The 12,982-nt window shown below is 52.3% G+C and overlaps 2 protein-coding genes across 4 annotated transcripts; one reads left to right on the forward strand and one right to left on the reverse strand.

Annotated features, from left to right (window-relative positions):
• Positions 1–1,083: 1,083 nt before the first annotated feature.
• Positions 1,084–7,681, forward strand: NRGN (neurogranin). Of its 2 annotated transcripts, XM_016124931.2 has the most exons (4): positions 1,085–1,266; positions 5,968–6,194; positions 6,424–6,441; positions 6,870–7,681. In XM_016124931.2, the coding sequence occupies exons 1-2, from the start codon at positions 1,252–1,254 to the stop codon at positions 6,187–6,189; spliced, it is 237 nt and encodes a 78-aa protein (XP_015980417.1). In that variant the 5' UTR covers positions 1,085–1,251; the 3' UTR covers positions 6,190–6,194; positions 6,424–6,441; positions 6,870–7,681. The 2 variants fall into 2 exon arrangements, with proteins under 2 accessions (XP_036077107.1, XP_015980417.1); XM_036221214.1 differs by lacking the exon at positions 6,424–6,441 and having other exon boundaries at positions 1,084–1,266.
• Positions 7,346–12,903, reverse strand: VSIG2 (V-set and immunoglobulin domain containing 2). 2 transcript variants are annotated; one of them, XM_016124930.2, is made up of 7 exons: positions 11,939–12,903; positions 11,369–11,532; positions 10,595–10,802; positions 9,672–9,830; positions 9,086–9,205; positions 8,825–8,969; positions 7,346–7,923 (listed from the first exon to the last, which is right to left on the reverse strand). In XM_016124930.2, the coding sequence occupies exons 1-7, from the start codon at positions 11,997–11,999 to the stop codon at positions 7,869–7,871; spliced, it is 912 nt and encodes a 303-aa protein (XP_015980416.2). In that variant the 5' UTR covers positions 12,000–12,903; the 3' UTR covers positions 7,346–7,868. The 2 variants fall into 2 exon arrangements, with proteins under 2 accessions (XP_015980416.2, XP_015980415.2); XM_016124929.2 differs by having other exon boundaries at positions 7,346–8,135.
• Positions 12,904–12,982: the final 79 nt, after the last annotated feature.

Raw genomic sequence — 12,982 nt, forward strand, 5'->3', positions numbered from 1 at the left:
ATGGTCCACCTCATCCACATAACATGCCACAGTCAGCTCTAGAACCTTGACAGGCTAGGGGAGATGAGCCACCAGAAAAGTGGTGGCTGCTCCTTCTAGATGATCCTCCCATATCTCCCCTTCCCAGCCTCTCACCAAGCCCACATCCTTCCTCCATCATGGACCCAAAGAGCCATGACTTTAGATATTTCCCTCTACTAAGGTTTAGGATATTTGTCTTCCCAGGGGCAAGGGTGAGAGTGGCCAGTTTTTGTCTTATTCTGAAGCATTGGATCAAGAGGTTAGGGAGCCTCTGGTATGGGGGTGGGAGGGAAAGGTCAAGTCAATATCCATATAAAAATACATACAAAATTGGTGCTGCACACATATGACTTTGTTTGGAGCAGGACATACAAAGAGATACAAGGATAGACAATAGATATGTAATGCAGACATCTCGGGTAGGGTGATTGCTTATGTGCACGCGCATGCGTCTGCGTTTATCTGCTCAGTGTGTGTACAAGGTCTGTGTAGTTATTTTTGCAGGTTGTGTCTGTAGTGTCTGCATATTTATGTGCACATTTCAGTGAGCCTGGGAAAATTGTATACGAACACGTAAGCTTGTGAGCTTTTGTGTTTGTGTATTCACCACCAGGTTGTGTAACCTACAGCATTCTCCATTCCACAGCAGAGTGCTGACAGGACTTTTTAACTTCACCTCTGGGGCTTCTGTTTGAGGATTGAGGGGGAGAGAAGCTAAAGGGAGCCCTATTCGGGACTCTGGCTAGGTTGTGGAAGTGTGGGAAGATGGTGAAGGGTGCGTGGTTTTCCATATATCGGTGGGAGGGTGTTGTGCCCAGATGTGAGCGTGTTCGTGCCCGGGATGTCAGGAGCCTCCACACCTTCCTGGCAGTCCGCCGCCTCAGCAGCAAGGGGTTGGATTTGGGAGGACGCGTGTGTAGGAGGAGTGGATGGAAGTGTGGGGGCGAAGGGGTTGCGGCAGGAGCAGGAGCGCGGCGGAGAGGGCGTGGTCATCCCTCTAGTCTCCCCGCCCACTCTGCCCGAGACGGCTCCTGATTGGTTTCACGACTGCAGGGCTCAGGTTACATTCGCGAGCAGAGCGGAGCGCGGGAGAGCGGACGCGAGAGCTCTGCAGAGGGCTTGGCGCGGGTCGGCGGGCGCCGCTCAGCCCCCGAGTCCCCAACCCGGCACAACACAGACTCGGCCCCGCCCTGCGCCAGCTCTGCCCAGCCGAGGACTCCCAACACCAGCATGGACTGCTGCACCGTAAGTTAGAGGGCCTGAGGGATGGGCCAACCTGTTTGGTCGGGGAATGGGCTCCCGAGAACCCCCTGGAGGATGAGTGAAGGAGGGAAGTGAGTCCAAAGATCGAGGAGTAATAAGGGTGCCCGTTGAGACGCGGTGGTGGTGGTGGCGGTGGCGGTGGCGGTGGCGGCGGCGGCGGCGGCGGTGGTGGTGGATGGCACGCGCCTGACTTGGAAACCCTGGGAAAATGCACCCCAACTCGCGGGGGCGTCTGGGAGCCCATCCGCCAGGCAGTCTGGGTTGGACTGGGAGCTCGGCAGGGCTCTGCAGCAGGAAAGCTGCAGATTAGAGGAAAAGAGAAACTTCCCCCTAGAGAGACTGAAAACCGTCGCCTAGCGATGCCGAGGTGACTCCCTTCTGACTCCTTTTTCCTGGCTTTCTGCCTCCAACTCATTCTTCATCCCACTGCCGCCGCCGTCGGTGGGAGGAGAGCATGATCCTCCGGACCCCGGTGGCCTGTATGGTGCAGGGCGGGATAGTCAGTTTATATCGGTTAGCTTCCTAGTGATGATGAGCAGCAAAGAGCCTAGTCGGTGAGGTTCGGCGAGGTTCTGGGGAGGTGCTGGCCAGGTCCGCAACGCCTTCTAGCCCTTTAGGGTGCTGGGTGACCGCGAGAGATCCCTGCTGGTGAGGGAAGGAAGTGTCTGCAATTTGTCAGCGCCCACGGAGACCTGGATGCGCAAGTGCCTAACGACAAAGAAGGTTGCTGTCAAGGGAACTCGGGTTTGAAAGTGCCTGGCTCACTCAAGGAGTACAGTGATCACACATACATAAAATTTATTTTATATATGTAAAGTCCCTGCATCTCAGCCATTCGGTCAATCCAGCTAATGATACAAGAGTTTATGACTTTGCCTGCTCCCCGCCCTCTACCCTATGGCTTACAAAAGAAAACAAAAAGTGAGATTCGGAAGGAGAAGATAGCCCAGATTATAAGAGGTGAGACTTCCTTATGTCTGAGTACCAAGAGGCAGAAAGAACTTAAAGGCAAGTCATTGTGGTATCATTATTTTAACTCATTAATATCAATAAGTCAATCCGTGAATGCTTAGCATATACCTAACACTTTATATTTAATCATCACAAGGGCCCTGTGAGGTCGCTATTATTTTCCCCATTTTATAGATGAGCAAACTGAGGTTTAGAAAGATTAAAGGATTTGTCCCAGGAGGCACAGCTTCCAAGTGTAAGGACAGGATTTGAACATAGCCTTGTCTGGTTGAAATACTTTACTTCTCCTCTGCATATTTACTATTTTTTTCCTCATTATAAAGGTACTATGCGCGTAATAGGAAAATATAAAAATTAAAGAAACATGTTAATCCTTTACAATCCCACCCCCTGGAGAAAACCCTGATAACATATCTGCTTCCAGTCTTTTCCCGTTATTCTCCAGGAAGCCATTTTTGGTTATGAAAGGAGGAATGGGTTCTTAATGGAGGTTCTTGGACTCTACTGAAGAAGAGCTCCTCACCGCCTCCCCACCGCCCCGCAGTATTTTCTAAAGTAGAGAAAATAAATGGATGGAGGGTTCTGTATATGAGTATGGGGGACACGATATTGCTGAGATGGTAAGAATGATGGGGAAGGGAAGGCAGGAGGCATGGTCTGTAGAAAGAGGTGAGAGAGGAAAGAATCCAAGAGGCCAAGAAAGGAATGTAACTTGTCTCTGCTGGTACCTGCAGGAGTAATTAGGGTAGAATATTGGGTCCCGGCCTATAAGGCCCTGGTCTGCCCTGACCATGCTCTTCAGTGCCCAGGAAGCCAAACTGAGTGATTGGTAGGCATGACTGGAATGAGTGTTCCCTAAAGAAAGGAGAAGCTGCTCACCTAACAGTATAGAAGAGGCAAATACACAATTATTCCATTGGCACAGGGCCCTGGGACACCTCCTACAGTGTATTCTGTACACAGGAGCCTTCTCCTTTCAGGCCCTGTCCTAGGTCTTTAGTGCTAAAGGTCTGAGCAAGAGACAACAACATTGTCAGACTGCATAGGGGAGCAAGAAGAGAGAGAAGGGGTGACCGAGCAGAAGGTTGGAGCAAGGCTGGTACTTAGCCTCTTCCTACCCCATCCCCATTCTTTGGAGGGCTGGGCTCAGTGCTGGAAGGGAGCTGGAACATGTAGAGAGAACAGAATGCATCTGGGCAACTAGGGGCAGGTTCCTGTTTATCTTTCATTCTAGGGACTCTAACCTAGTTCTGCCTTACCTCCTTCTTTCCCCTTGGTAAGGAGGCTCAAAGAGAAATGAGAAGGGAACAGATCTTTTTTTTTTTTTTTTTTTTTTTTTTAAGAGACAGAGCTATTGATTCAAATGTACCAGTTTCTGGTATAGATAAAAAGATAATAGATAGATAGATAGATAGATAGATAGATAGATAGATGCGCACACACAACTTTTCTGCGTTCACTGAATATGAAAGGCAAAGAAACATTTTTAGGGAGATCCTACTCCTTTCTTTTGCTTAGTCTAGTTGATTTGATCCAGCTGAACTCAAAAGAAAGAATTACCTTCCCTGGGTGGTTAATTGCACAGGCTTCTGAATCCTACTACTAGAATCTGTCAATTCCGTGACCTTGAGTAAGTTGCAAAGTGACTGAGGCTGTTTCTTGACCTGTGAAATAGGGATTAAATGGGGTAATGTGTGCAAAGTGCTTAGCACAGGGCCAGGCATAACATAAGCAGTAGGCAAGGATAATTCTTAAACTTTAAGGATTTGGGAGCTGAAGAAGACTTTTTTTATCTAGGCCAAATTCTAATTGCACTTGAAGAAACTGATACCCTCAGAGGTGAAGTCATGTGCCCATCTGGGACCAGAAGCCATGGTTCCTGTTTTGCCTACCAGTGCACTTTCTACCTTCATGCATGTCCCTCCCCCAAAAGCCCCCTAGTTCATATGGAGTTCTCAGGCACATACCATCAAATCTGACTTTTAAAGGCACTAGCCCAGGCACCATGACCCTTCCTGGGTTCCTTTTACTTTTCCTCCAGTTCTGCCTGTGGACAGGCTGCCTAGCAGCTCTGCCCTGAGGATTCAGCTGGAGGGAGGGGAGCTGATTCTGGGGAGGAGTGGCATGCTGGGGGTGGCTTTCCCTGTTCTTCCAGGTTTCCATTCTGGATCCAGCTGGGGTGGGTGGTGACAGTAGGTCAGCCTTAGCGTGGTTGGGAAAATAAACCCCTTCCTCAGCTCAACTTCTACAGCTGCCAGCTGAGGAAATGTGGGTCTGGAATGGTCGCTTTGATCATTGTTCTCTTTTGAGGAGAAGCTTCACATTGTTCCCTGAGAATGTCCTAAGAAAGTCTTGAGCTCTGAGAATCAAGAAACCAAAAAAGTGTTGCTTCAGTTTGTAGGTGGGGAATAAGATGTCAGGAAGAGAGCATTAGACCAAAGGATGACAACAAGTGTGCCGGGCCCTCCACAACCACACTGGCCTCTTAATAACTCATTTTAACTGCATTTAACTCAATTGTGGGCATCTCGAGCACACACCGAAGAACTATGAACCCAGGAAATGATGACAGCCTTAGGAAGCACAATGAGGGAAGGCATTTGTGAACCAGTGCTCAGGTCTAACTGGGGTTTAGACCTGTGCTCCCAAGGCAACCTGGTTGGGGCAGTAATCACTGAAGCCGCTCTCATACCCATCCCACTTCTGCGAACTGGATGGGGAAATGAATATAACTGAATAACTATGTGATACCTTGGCCATCTCGTACCCAGAAAGCAAAAGAAACTAAAAGCAGTGGAAGTCTACAGGCCAAAAACTGAGAGCAAATTCTTTGAAGCCAGAGGGTCATATCCAAAGAGAAACAGCCTTTTAATTGCACAGTAACCATCTGCATCCCAACCCAAATTAACTGCTGTGAGCAACACAGCAGTTAGGGGCTGAGGCCCTGTCTATGCCACAGCCTTGCCTTTGAAATCAGTACTGTCAGTTCCCTGCCCCTTCCTCTCCGCTGGGGCAGGCTGCAGGAGAAACAGAAACCTGAGACATGGAGGAGGGTCTGATTTTTATTAGGCTGAACCATATGAAATTGTTTTTACATGACCACTTTGGCCTACAAAAACAATTTCACATCAATTTATTATATAAAAGAACTGTAGTAATAGCTACTGTTTATTGAACAGCTAGATTGTGCCAGAAACTTTATGCATATCATGTTGTTTATTCTTCCCTACGACCTACAGAGGTAGATATTATCCTGATTTCAGAAGGATCCCTTCTGAGCTGGGGTACATCTGAGGACAGGGGAAAGGCAACCACATTCAGAAGTTCCTGTCATTGTTCACTTTGCTCCTCCAACCCCCACCCCTCTCCACTCATCTGGGCAGCTCTTTCAACTCGGCCGATGGCCATGGGCCTTTGGCTCACTTGGGGCTATCTGACTGTCTTGCATGACTGTCTTGGATCCCCTCCCACCAGGCACTTCTCTTTCCTGAGTTGGAACACAGTTGTATCCACCTGAACCTGAACCTTCCTTTTTGCCTGCGGCTGCCCAGGAGGGATACACGCACACCAGCGCCCCGCTCTGCCTTAGCCCTTCTGTTGCACTTCCCACTCCCGCGTCGCCCTCATCTCAACCTCCAAGGCTTACTCCTACCCCACCCTCGCGGAGTTTTGGCCCAGTCACCCCACAAGTACCCCTGCCCCACCCCCCAGGAGAGCGCCTGCTCCAAGCCCGACGACGACATTCTAGACATCCCGCTGGACGATCCTGGTGCCAATGCTGCCGCTGCCAAAATCCAGGCGAGTTTCCGGGGCCACATGGCGAGGAAGAAGATCAAAAGCGGAGAACGTGGCCGGAAGGGCCCGGGCCCCGGGGGGCCTGGCGGAGCTGGGGGCGCCCGGGGAGGCGCGGGCGGCTGCCCCAGCGGAGACTAGGCCAGGTGAGCAGGTCCTTTCCCAGCCCCGGGATCCGTTGAGAGTTCCCGAGCTCCTGCTCCACCTCCGAAGGAGCAAGTAAGACAGAGGGCGGGCTGGGAGTGGAGAGGGGCGTGGGGAGCTAAGGCTGGGAGACTGGAAATCTGAGTCGGGAGGTGGTGGGGAGCTGAGGGCGCTGCGGGTCTGAGAGCTCATCTGTTTCTCCACCCTCTCTTCTGCACTCTCGGACCGAAGCACTGAGCATATTCTAAGGTAATGAATACGACCCCAAAGTGGCGGGGTAGAAACCCTGAGTGGGAGGAAAGGACCCAGTCCCCACCCCTTCCTTCTGCCTGCTGTCACCCCCTCCTAGCCGGGGAAAATGCACCACGCGCCTGCGGGGTTTCTGATACGTCCAAGACTCTCGAGGTTGCGACGGGGACATACCTGGACTAAAACAGATACGCAGTCACCCCGTTTGTCTGCATGACCCCGGCCAGGGCCTCTCAGCGCACTGCAGCACACACACGTACCGGCCGTACCGGCCGCGGCTGGGTTCAGCTTAGTGGCTTGTGGCAGGGGACGGGTTCAGGGTGCCTGGGGCCCCCTGGAGCTCCTGCCCTAGTGTCCCGGTCCAGGAGAAGGGGAGGGGGAGAGGAAGTACCGGAGAGGGCAGGTGCTCAGACCTTCTCTGTCCTCAGTTCCCGAGGAGAGATGGATGCCGCGTCCCCTTCGCGATGAGGAGACTTCCCTGCCGTGTTTGTGACCCTCTCCTTCCCGCCAACCTGCCAGCTTCAGGAGCCTCCCTGCGTTCCCAGAGACCCTGTCCCAGGCAAGCTCCTTCGAGGAGTGGCTAAGTCTGTGCCGTTTTAGTTAGTTCATTCTAGTATGGTCCCCGTTCGCCCTCCCTCCTTACCCTAGCACCAAACCTCGCGCTCCCCAATCGCCCCTCTCCCCGCACCAGCATGCAACTCCGCCTCCGCAGCCTCCCAACGCTCCCACGCGTGCACCGCGGAGGGCGCCCTAGCCTCTGCGTTGCCGGACGACACCCACTTAAAAAAAAAAAAAAAAAGAAAAGTCCTTTCTTTGTGTGCACAGCTAAAGGGGCGGGGGCTTCGTCTCATTGCTGTTTCCGCCCCCGACCCTCCCCAGAACTTTGGATTTGGGGCAGAGAGAAGGGAAGAGAGTTTTTACGGTATCGGATACCCCTCGCTCTGATGGGAACGGAAATCCCTATTTCACCACCCAGCCCCCTGCCCCACGACTGCGCGTAAACCGCTCTTCCCTCTCCCCGAGGTACCGGAGAGCCACCCCCACCCCCAGCTCTCTTGTTATGCAAATACAGAGCACCCGGGAGGCTCGGTGGGAGGAGTCTGCCGTAGCCAACTCCTGCCCTTCTGGCCCAATCCCGCCGGGCTCCTGGGGCTGTGGCCGGAAGGTTTTTTTTATCTCCGTATGTGCATGTGACTGTGCCGGGTTGGAATGTGAACAATAAAGAGGAATGTCCAAGTGTTCTGAGGGTGCCAAAAGGGAGGGTGCTTGGGTGCACAAGGCCACCAGTTGAAACTTGAACACGTCTACTCCGACCAAACGAAAATGTGGAGAGGGAAGGAGAAAGAGGGAAAGGGACCTCGGTTAAAACCTACCCTTTGGAGCCAAGCAAACTTCCCTCCTACAGCATCACCTCTGGGACTACAAGCTCATTCCTTCCCTACTGGTAATACTCTTTGGATTGCCCAGAAGAATTTGTTGTACCTGCAGAAAGAAGAGGGAGACAATATGGCACCCAAAGGCTTTAATTGTTGGTGTTCCCCGTTAGGGATCAAGAAGGGTATCAGACAACCATAGGGAGCTTGGACTTGGTGGTAGTCACAGTGCTGGCAGAGGGGGGCCTCTCCAGGAGCCCGCTGCTGGAATCAGCCCTCACAGAAGTCTGCTCAGAAATCCCGGGAGCGATGGCATCTTCTCTAATAGACATAAACACATTCTTAGTGGAGGCTGGGGGCATCCCTTAGAGGACAGGACACCCCTCTAACCTGGGAACTTTTACACTTTTCCGTGCCTAGGAATCATTTGTGGTTAAAATGAAGATTCCAGGTCCCATCACCCCCCAACACATACAGATTCTACTTCAGGATATGTAGGAAGTTGACTGAATGTGAATGTTAACAAGCTCCCTCTCAGTGATTTCTGCCCAGTTCACTGGAGGACCATACTTGGAGAAATTTTACTCTGGTCCCTATCCTGGACCCCACGACTGATAGGTGAAGTGGATGACAACGGCAGCTTTTGCTTCTCCTTGCTGCCCTACACAGAACAACTTAGCTGAGTGCCCAGGGCAAATCCAACTCCTGGCATCCACATCCTGTTGATGTATATGAAAATGCCTTAAAAACTGAAAAGTGAAAATTCTTTGAAGTATGAGGAAGGTGAGGGCAAATTTGAGCCCACTCTTCCTGTGCACTGCTCACACACTCAAAAGCACGGGCTATACTGCTGCCCCACCACCACCACCACCACCACCAAATCCCAGGGCTGAGTGACACTCCTTACACCCAAACACCCCAAAGATGTCAGAGTTTATGGACCGACATCACCTACCCTTACCCCAAACCCTTTATTCCCTCTCCGCACCAACCCTCACCCTCCTGCTCACCGAAGGTCACTACCCCAGTATGTCTCCTTAGGCTTCCTCCTCCTCTCTTTCTGGAACCTTATGAGGCATAATGCAACGACGAACAGGAACAGCAGGCCCAGGAGCACCCCGATCACAGCCCCAGCCACTCGGCCTTTGGAAGGGTCTAAGAATATGTGGGTTCCTCAGAGCTGCAGACCCTCCTTGGACTCCCCCTCAGATAATTTCATTCCACCTCCACAACCCAGGCCTGCCAGCCTGGTGTCTGCCCAGCATCCCTACCGGTCACAGAGAGGGTCATTTCACAGGATGCACTGCCCATCTGGTTGGTGGCCACACAGCGGTAGGTGCCCGAGGAGGCCACGGAGAGATTGGTGAGGATGAGCTGGCCAGAAACCTCATCTAAAGGGTAAGGAGGAAGTATTCCATCAGTACTTTGACTCAAAGTGAGCACCTACTAGGACAAGAGCATATTTCTCTTACAATTATCCTGTCAGGAAGGGGCCAACCTCATTTTATTAGTAGGAAAACTGGCTCAAAGAAGGAAGGTAATTGAAGTGACCCAGAGAGGAAGTGCCAAAGCAGCTGCCTTTTCAGGGGAGAGGAAGACTGCACACACATGAAAGGTTAAGAAACTGGCAGTGGAATTGAGGTAGGGTGCTTACTGGCTGATGTTTGCTTCCTGATTGGGGCAGGGTAGGGTGAGGCGGGGGGCGGGGGAAGGCTTCATTGCTAGAAACTATCCCCTGGGGTGGCTCTAAGTTGACCAAGGGTTTTTCTAAGCCACTTGCCTTCCTTTTAGAAGACCCGAGTTGAGAGCCCAGATTTACCCAGATCCTGAGTCCCCTCTTGATGTCCTAGCCCTTACCTTGCACCATGCTGCCAGGAGAAGGTGTTGGAAAAGATCCAAGGCGGATCCAGTTGTACACTGGCTTGGGGGCTCCCTCAGAAGAGCTGCACCTGAGCGCAGCAGAGCCTCCCACAGAGATTCTGCCAGTCTGACTGCACAAGGGGCTACTGGGGGCCACTGCAAAAGTCACAGAAAGAACCTTAGCAATCTTCTAACCCCATCCCCATTAAGTGTTAGATTTCCTGCTTCAATATAGCTACCAAATAGCAGTCCACTTCTGTTACACACCACTGCATCCCCAGGAAATGGTTTCCACTACTGGAAATTCTGATTGTTAGAAAAATCTTCCATGTGTTGGGCTGCAAACTGTTAATATCCACCCATTGGCCCCAATTCCTGCCCTCTGAGCCCGCAAAGAGAAATGAAAACTCTCTCCTCCACAGGCCAGCTCCTCAGATCCGTGAATGTAGCTGTCATACACCACATCCTAAGTCTTGTCTCTCCCATCTAAACATCCCCAGCCTATTTAATAGTTCCTTCTGTTTGCTCATCTCCAAGTAGGCTCTAGTTTGGGGTGAGAGGAAAGCTCTGAACACGAAGTTGGGGCTTATCGGTAGGGACCCTAGTTCCTTTAATGGCCATTCCCCTCCTCTGCCACTGACCTGAGGAGGGACAGAATCTGAGCTACAAATGGGAAGTTCTCCCACAGATGAAGCTGTTGGGGGCATGACTCACCCTTTATGTAGGACCCTTGTTACTAGAGATGAAGGAGGAGCACTCTTTGTGGAGGGAGGAACAGGGATGTGACTGGATTAGAACACTTTAGAAAGGAGGTAATTTCCCTTGGGGTCCCTGGTTGAGGTGGTGTGCTTGGGTGGGCAATCAGTATATGGAGGATTTAGCGGGGCCAGCAGGGTATGTGGGTCCCTGGCCTGCCTTACCCAGGACAGTAAGGTTAATTAGTCCCAACCCATTGGTGTAGAAATCTGGTGGGTTGTTAACATGGCAGAGGTAGGTTCCAGTATCCAAGAGGTGAACATCACTCAGTTTCAGAGTGGCCACTCCTCCTGTGGGGGGATTCTGAAGAAGGCTGGCTCTCTTTGCCTTAGAACCAGTTGGATACAGATGTCCATTGGTAAAGTACAGGATCTGGGGAGAAGCAGAAGACACATCTACACCTTTTCCTGCCTGGCATCAACTCTACAATCCTTTCTCAAAAGGCTGCTCCCTTACACCAGCCAAGGAAGCTGATACTCTGTAACCAGAATCATGAAACTCTGTCTCCAAATACCATTCCTTCCCAGGTGCTAAATGAACCAGATTCATTGTTTTCAGCTAAGTATGGCTCTCAATTTGGAAAAAAAATAATACAAATATTCCTGGAAGGGGCAGCATTTTATACTACTGTCAATTACAACAGCTGAGCATCGATGGGTTTGTTAACTGAAGCTGGGACTGCACTAACAGGGAAGCTGCATACGGGAGCCATGAGAGAGGAAGGCAGGTATACAGAGCCACACATAGGATCTGAGCTTACGAAGCCTTCAGTCCCCGAGTCCACTTATTTTTTTTTTTATCCAAGGTTTCTGATCTCCCAACACACACTCCAGTCCTTGCTCCTCATCCTGGATGGGCCCCCTAGGAGTTCTTGCCTCCGTAGGCCTACCTGACCATAGGCCGGAGGTCCCCCCCACCCCCACCCGCTTTCGGCTCACTGGATGAGCAGCAGAGATGGGCTCTCCAGGCTGCACAAAGCTCCACTCCAGGGCGAAGTTGTCTGTCACCGACGTGCTGTAACTGCAGGTCAGCTCAGCGGTCTTGCCCACCGGTGTGCTCAGGGGCTCGGCGGGCACATGCACCTCCACGGCTGGTCCCAGGGCTGGGGACGCACAGAGAGGGGTCCTCAGAAGGCCAGCCAGGGGCCTCAAATTCAAGCGGTCTGGAGCCCAGTCCACCCGGATTCCACAAGGAGACTGGGGGCTCCCTCCCTCGACCCCTCCCTTTTCAAAACCTGAGGTTCCGGCAGGGAGGAGCGCACAACTTAGCTGGTTTAGTGGGTAAAAGGACTAGACTGGCCAGGTATGAGGGTGTGTTTGTCGGAGAGAGGAAAACAAAGGTTCTGCGGTCGTTCAACCTCCCGGGAAGACAATTTCTCAAATGGCTCGCGCGCCCTGTCTTAGCCCTACAGGCCTTGGACGCCCCCCTCCCCCGCCCACTCCCACCCCGCGCGCCCCGCCCCGACACTGGCTTCCCGCAGTCCCACAGCACCCGGGTCCCCTCCTCACCAGTCATGCAGATCAAGCCCAGCAGTGCTCGGTACAGCAAAGGCCCCAGCAGCCGGGCCATGTCTGCTTTCTGGTGTCTGTGGTCTTGTGTCCCTGTAGAGGAAAGCAAGGTGGTGCCCACAGGGCAGCCTCCTCGTGCTGGGCAGGGGAGAAACTGGCTATCTCAGAGCAAACAAGGGGAGAGGCGGGTGCCCTTGGGTAAGGAAATGCCCCTCCCTCCTCCAGGCCCAGTTCTGGAACCATTCTAGCCCTACTCCCTTCTTCCACCCTCTTCCCCCCAATTTCTGAAACTGTCAGGCCCTGGGTAAAGGGCTGGGCTGGGGGGTTGGACACCTGAAGGGAAAGGGTCAGAATTGCAACCTCTGTAGGGAAAATGCCTTAGAGGAAGAGGTTTGAGCAACCTGAGAGCTGGCAAATGACATCACTGCTCGGAGGCCTCACAGAGAAAATTTTTTCTGACCCCTTCAGAGATACTTGTTCCTTCCAAGCCCCCTCTCTTCTGTCTGATAGCCCTTCTCTGGTGCTTTTAGCACCCTTGCCTGAGATAGGATTTTCCATGGAAACTGCCACTGCCTCCCCACTCCTAGAGCCACTCCCCCTTACGGGCAGAGAAACAGACTAGGAGGAGCGCGCCCCCCCTTGGTAGGACAGGGCAGGGCAGCGTTGGGGTATACACCTGCCACCACATTCTATGCCCAGCTCTCCCACAGTACAGGGGGAGAGCACCGCTGGCTGGGTAAGATGTGTTTGTTAAGGGTTTTGTGGTCTGGAAGAGGGGAGCCACGCTCGAAGAGGAAGCCAGAGATTATGTGTATGCACGCCAAGCCCTGAGCACCCGGGCTTCAGCAGAAAGGGCACCAATTTCATTGCCTTGCTGCTCAGAATGGGTTAGGGTCTTCCCAGTTTTGGGCTCTCCCCCACCACCTGACAGCAAATGACCCCTTTAAACACTCTAGAAGAGCTATCTTAAGCCAGTAAGGTAGAGGCTGTGTGGAGCTTTCCTGGTGCACAGCCTGGGTAGGGGGCCTCCTTGCATCGTCCTCA

Source organism: Rousettus aegyptiacus, unplaced genomic scaffold (genome assembly GCF_014176215.1).
Source record: "Rousettus aegyptiacus isolate mRouAeg1 unplaced genomic scaffold, mRouAeg1.p scaffold_m13_p_5, whole genome shotgun sequence".
NCBI lineage: Eukaryota > Metazoa > Chordata > Mammalia > Chiroptera > Pteropodidae > Rousettus > Rousettus aegyptiacus.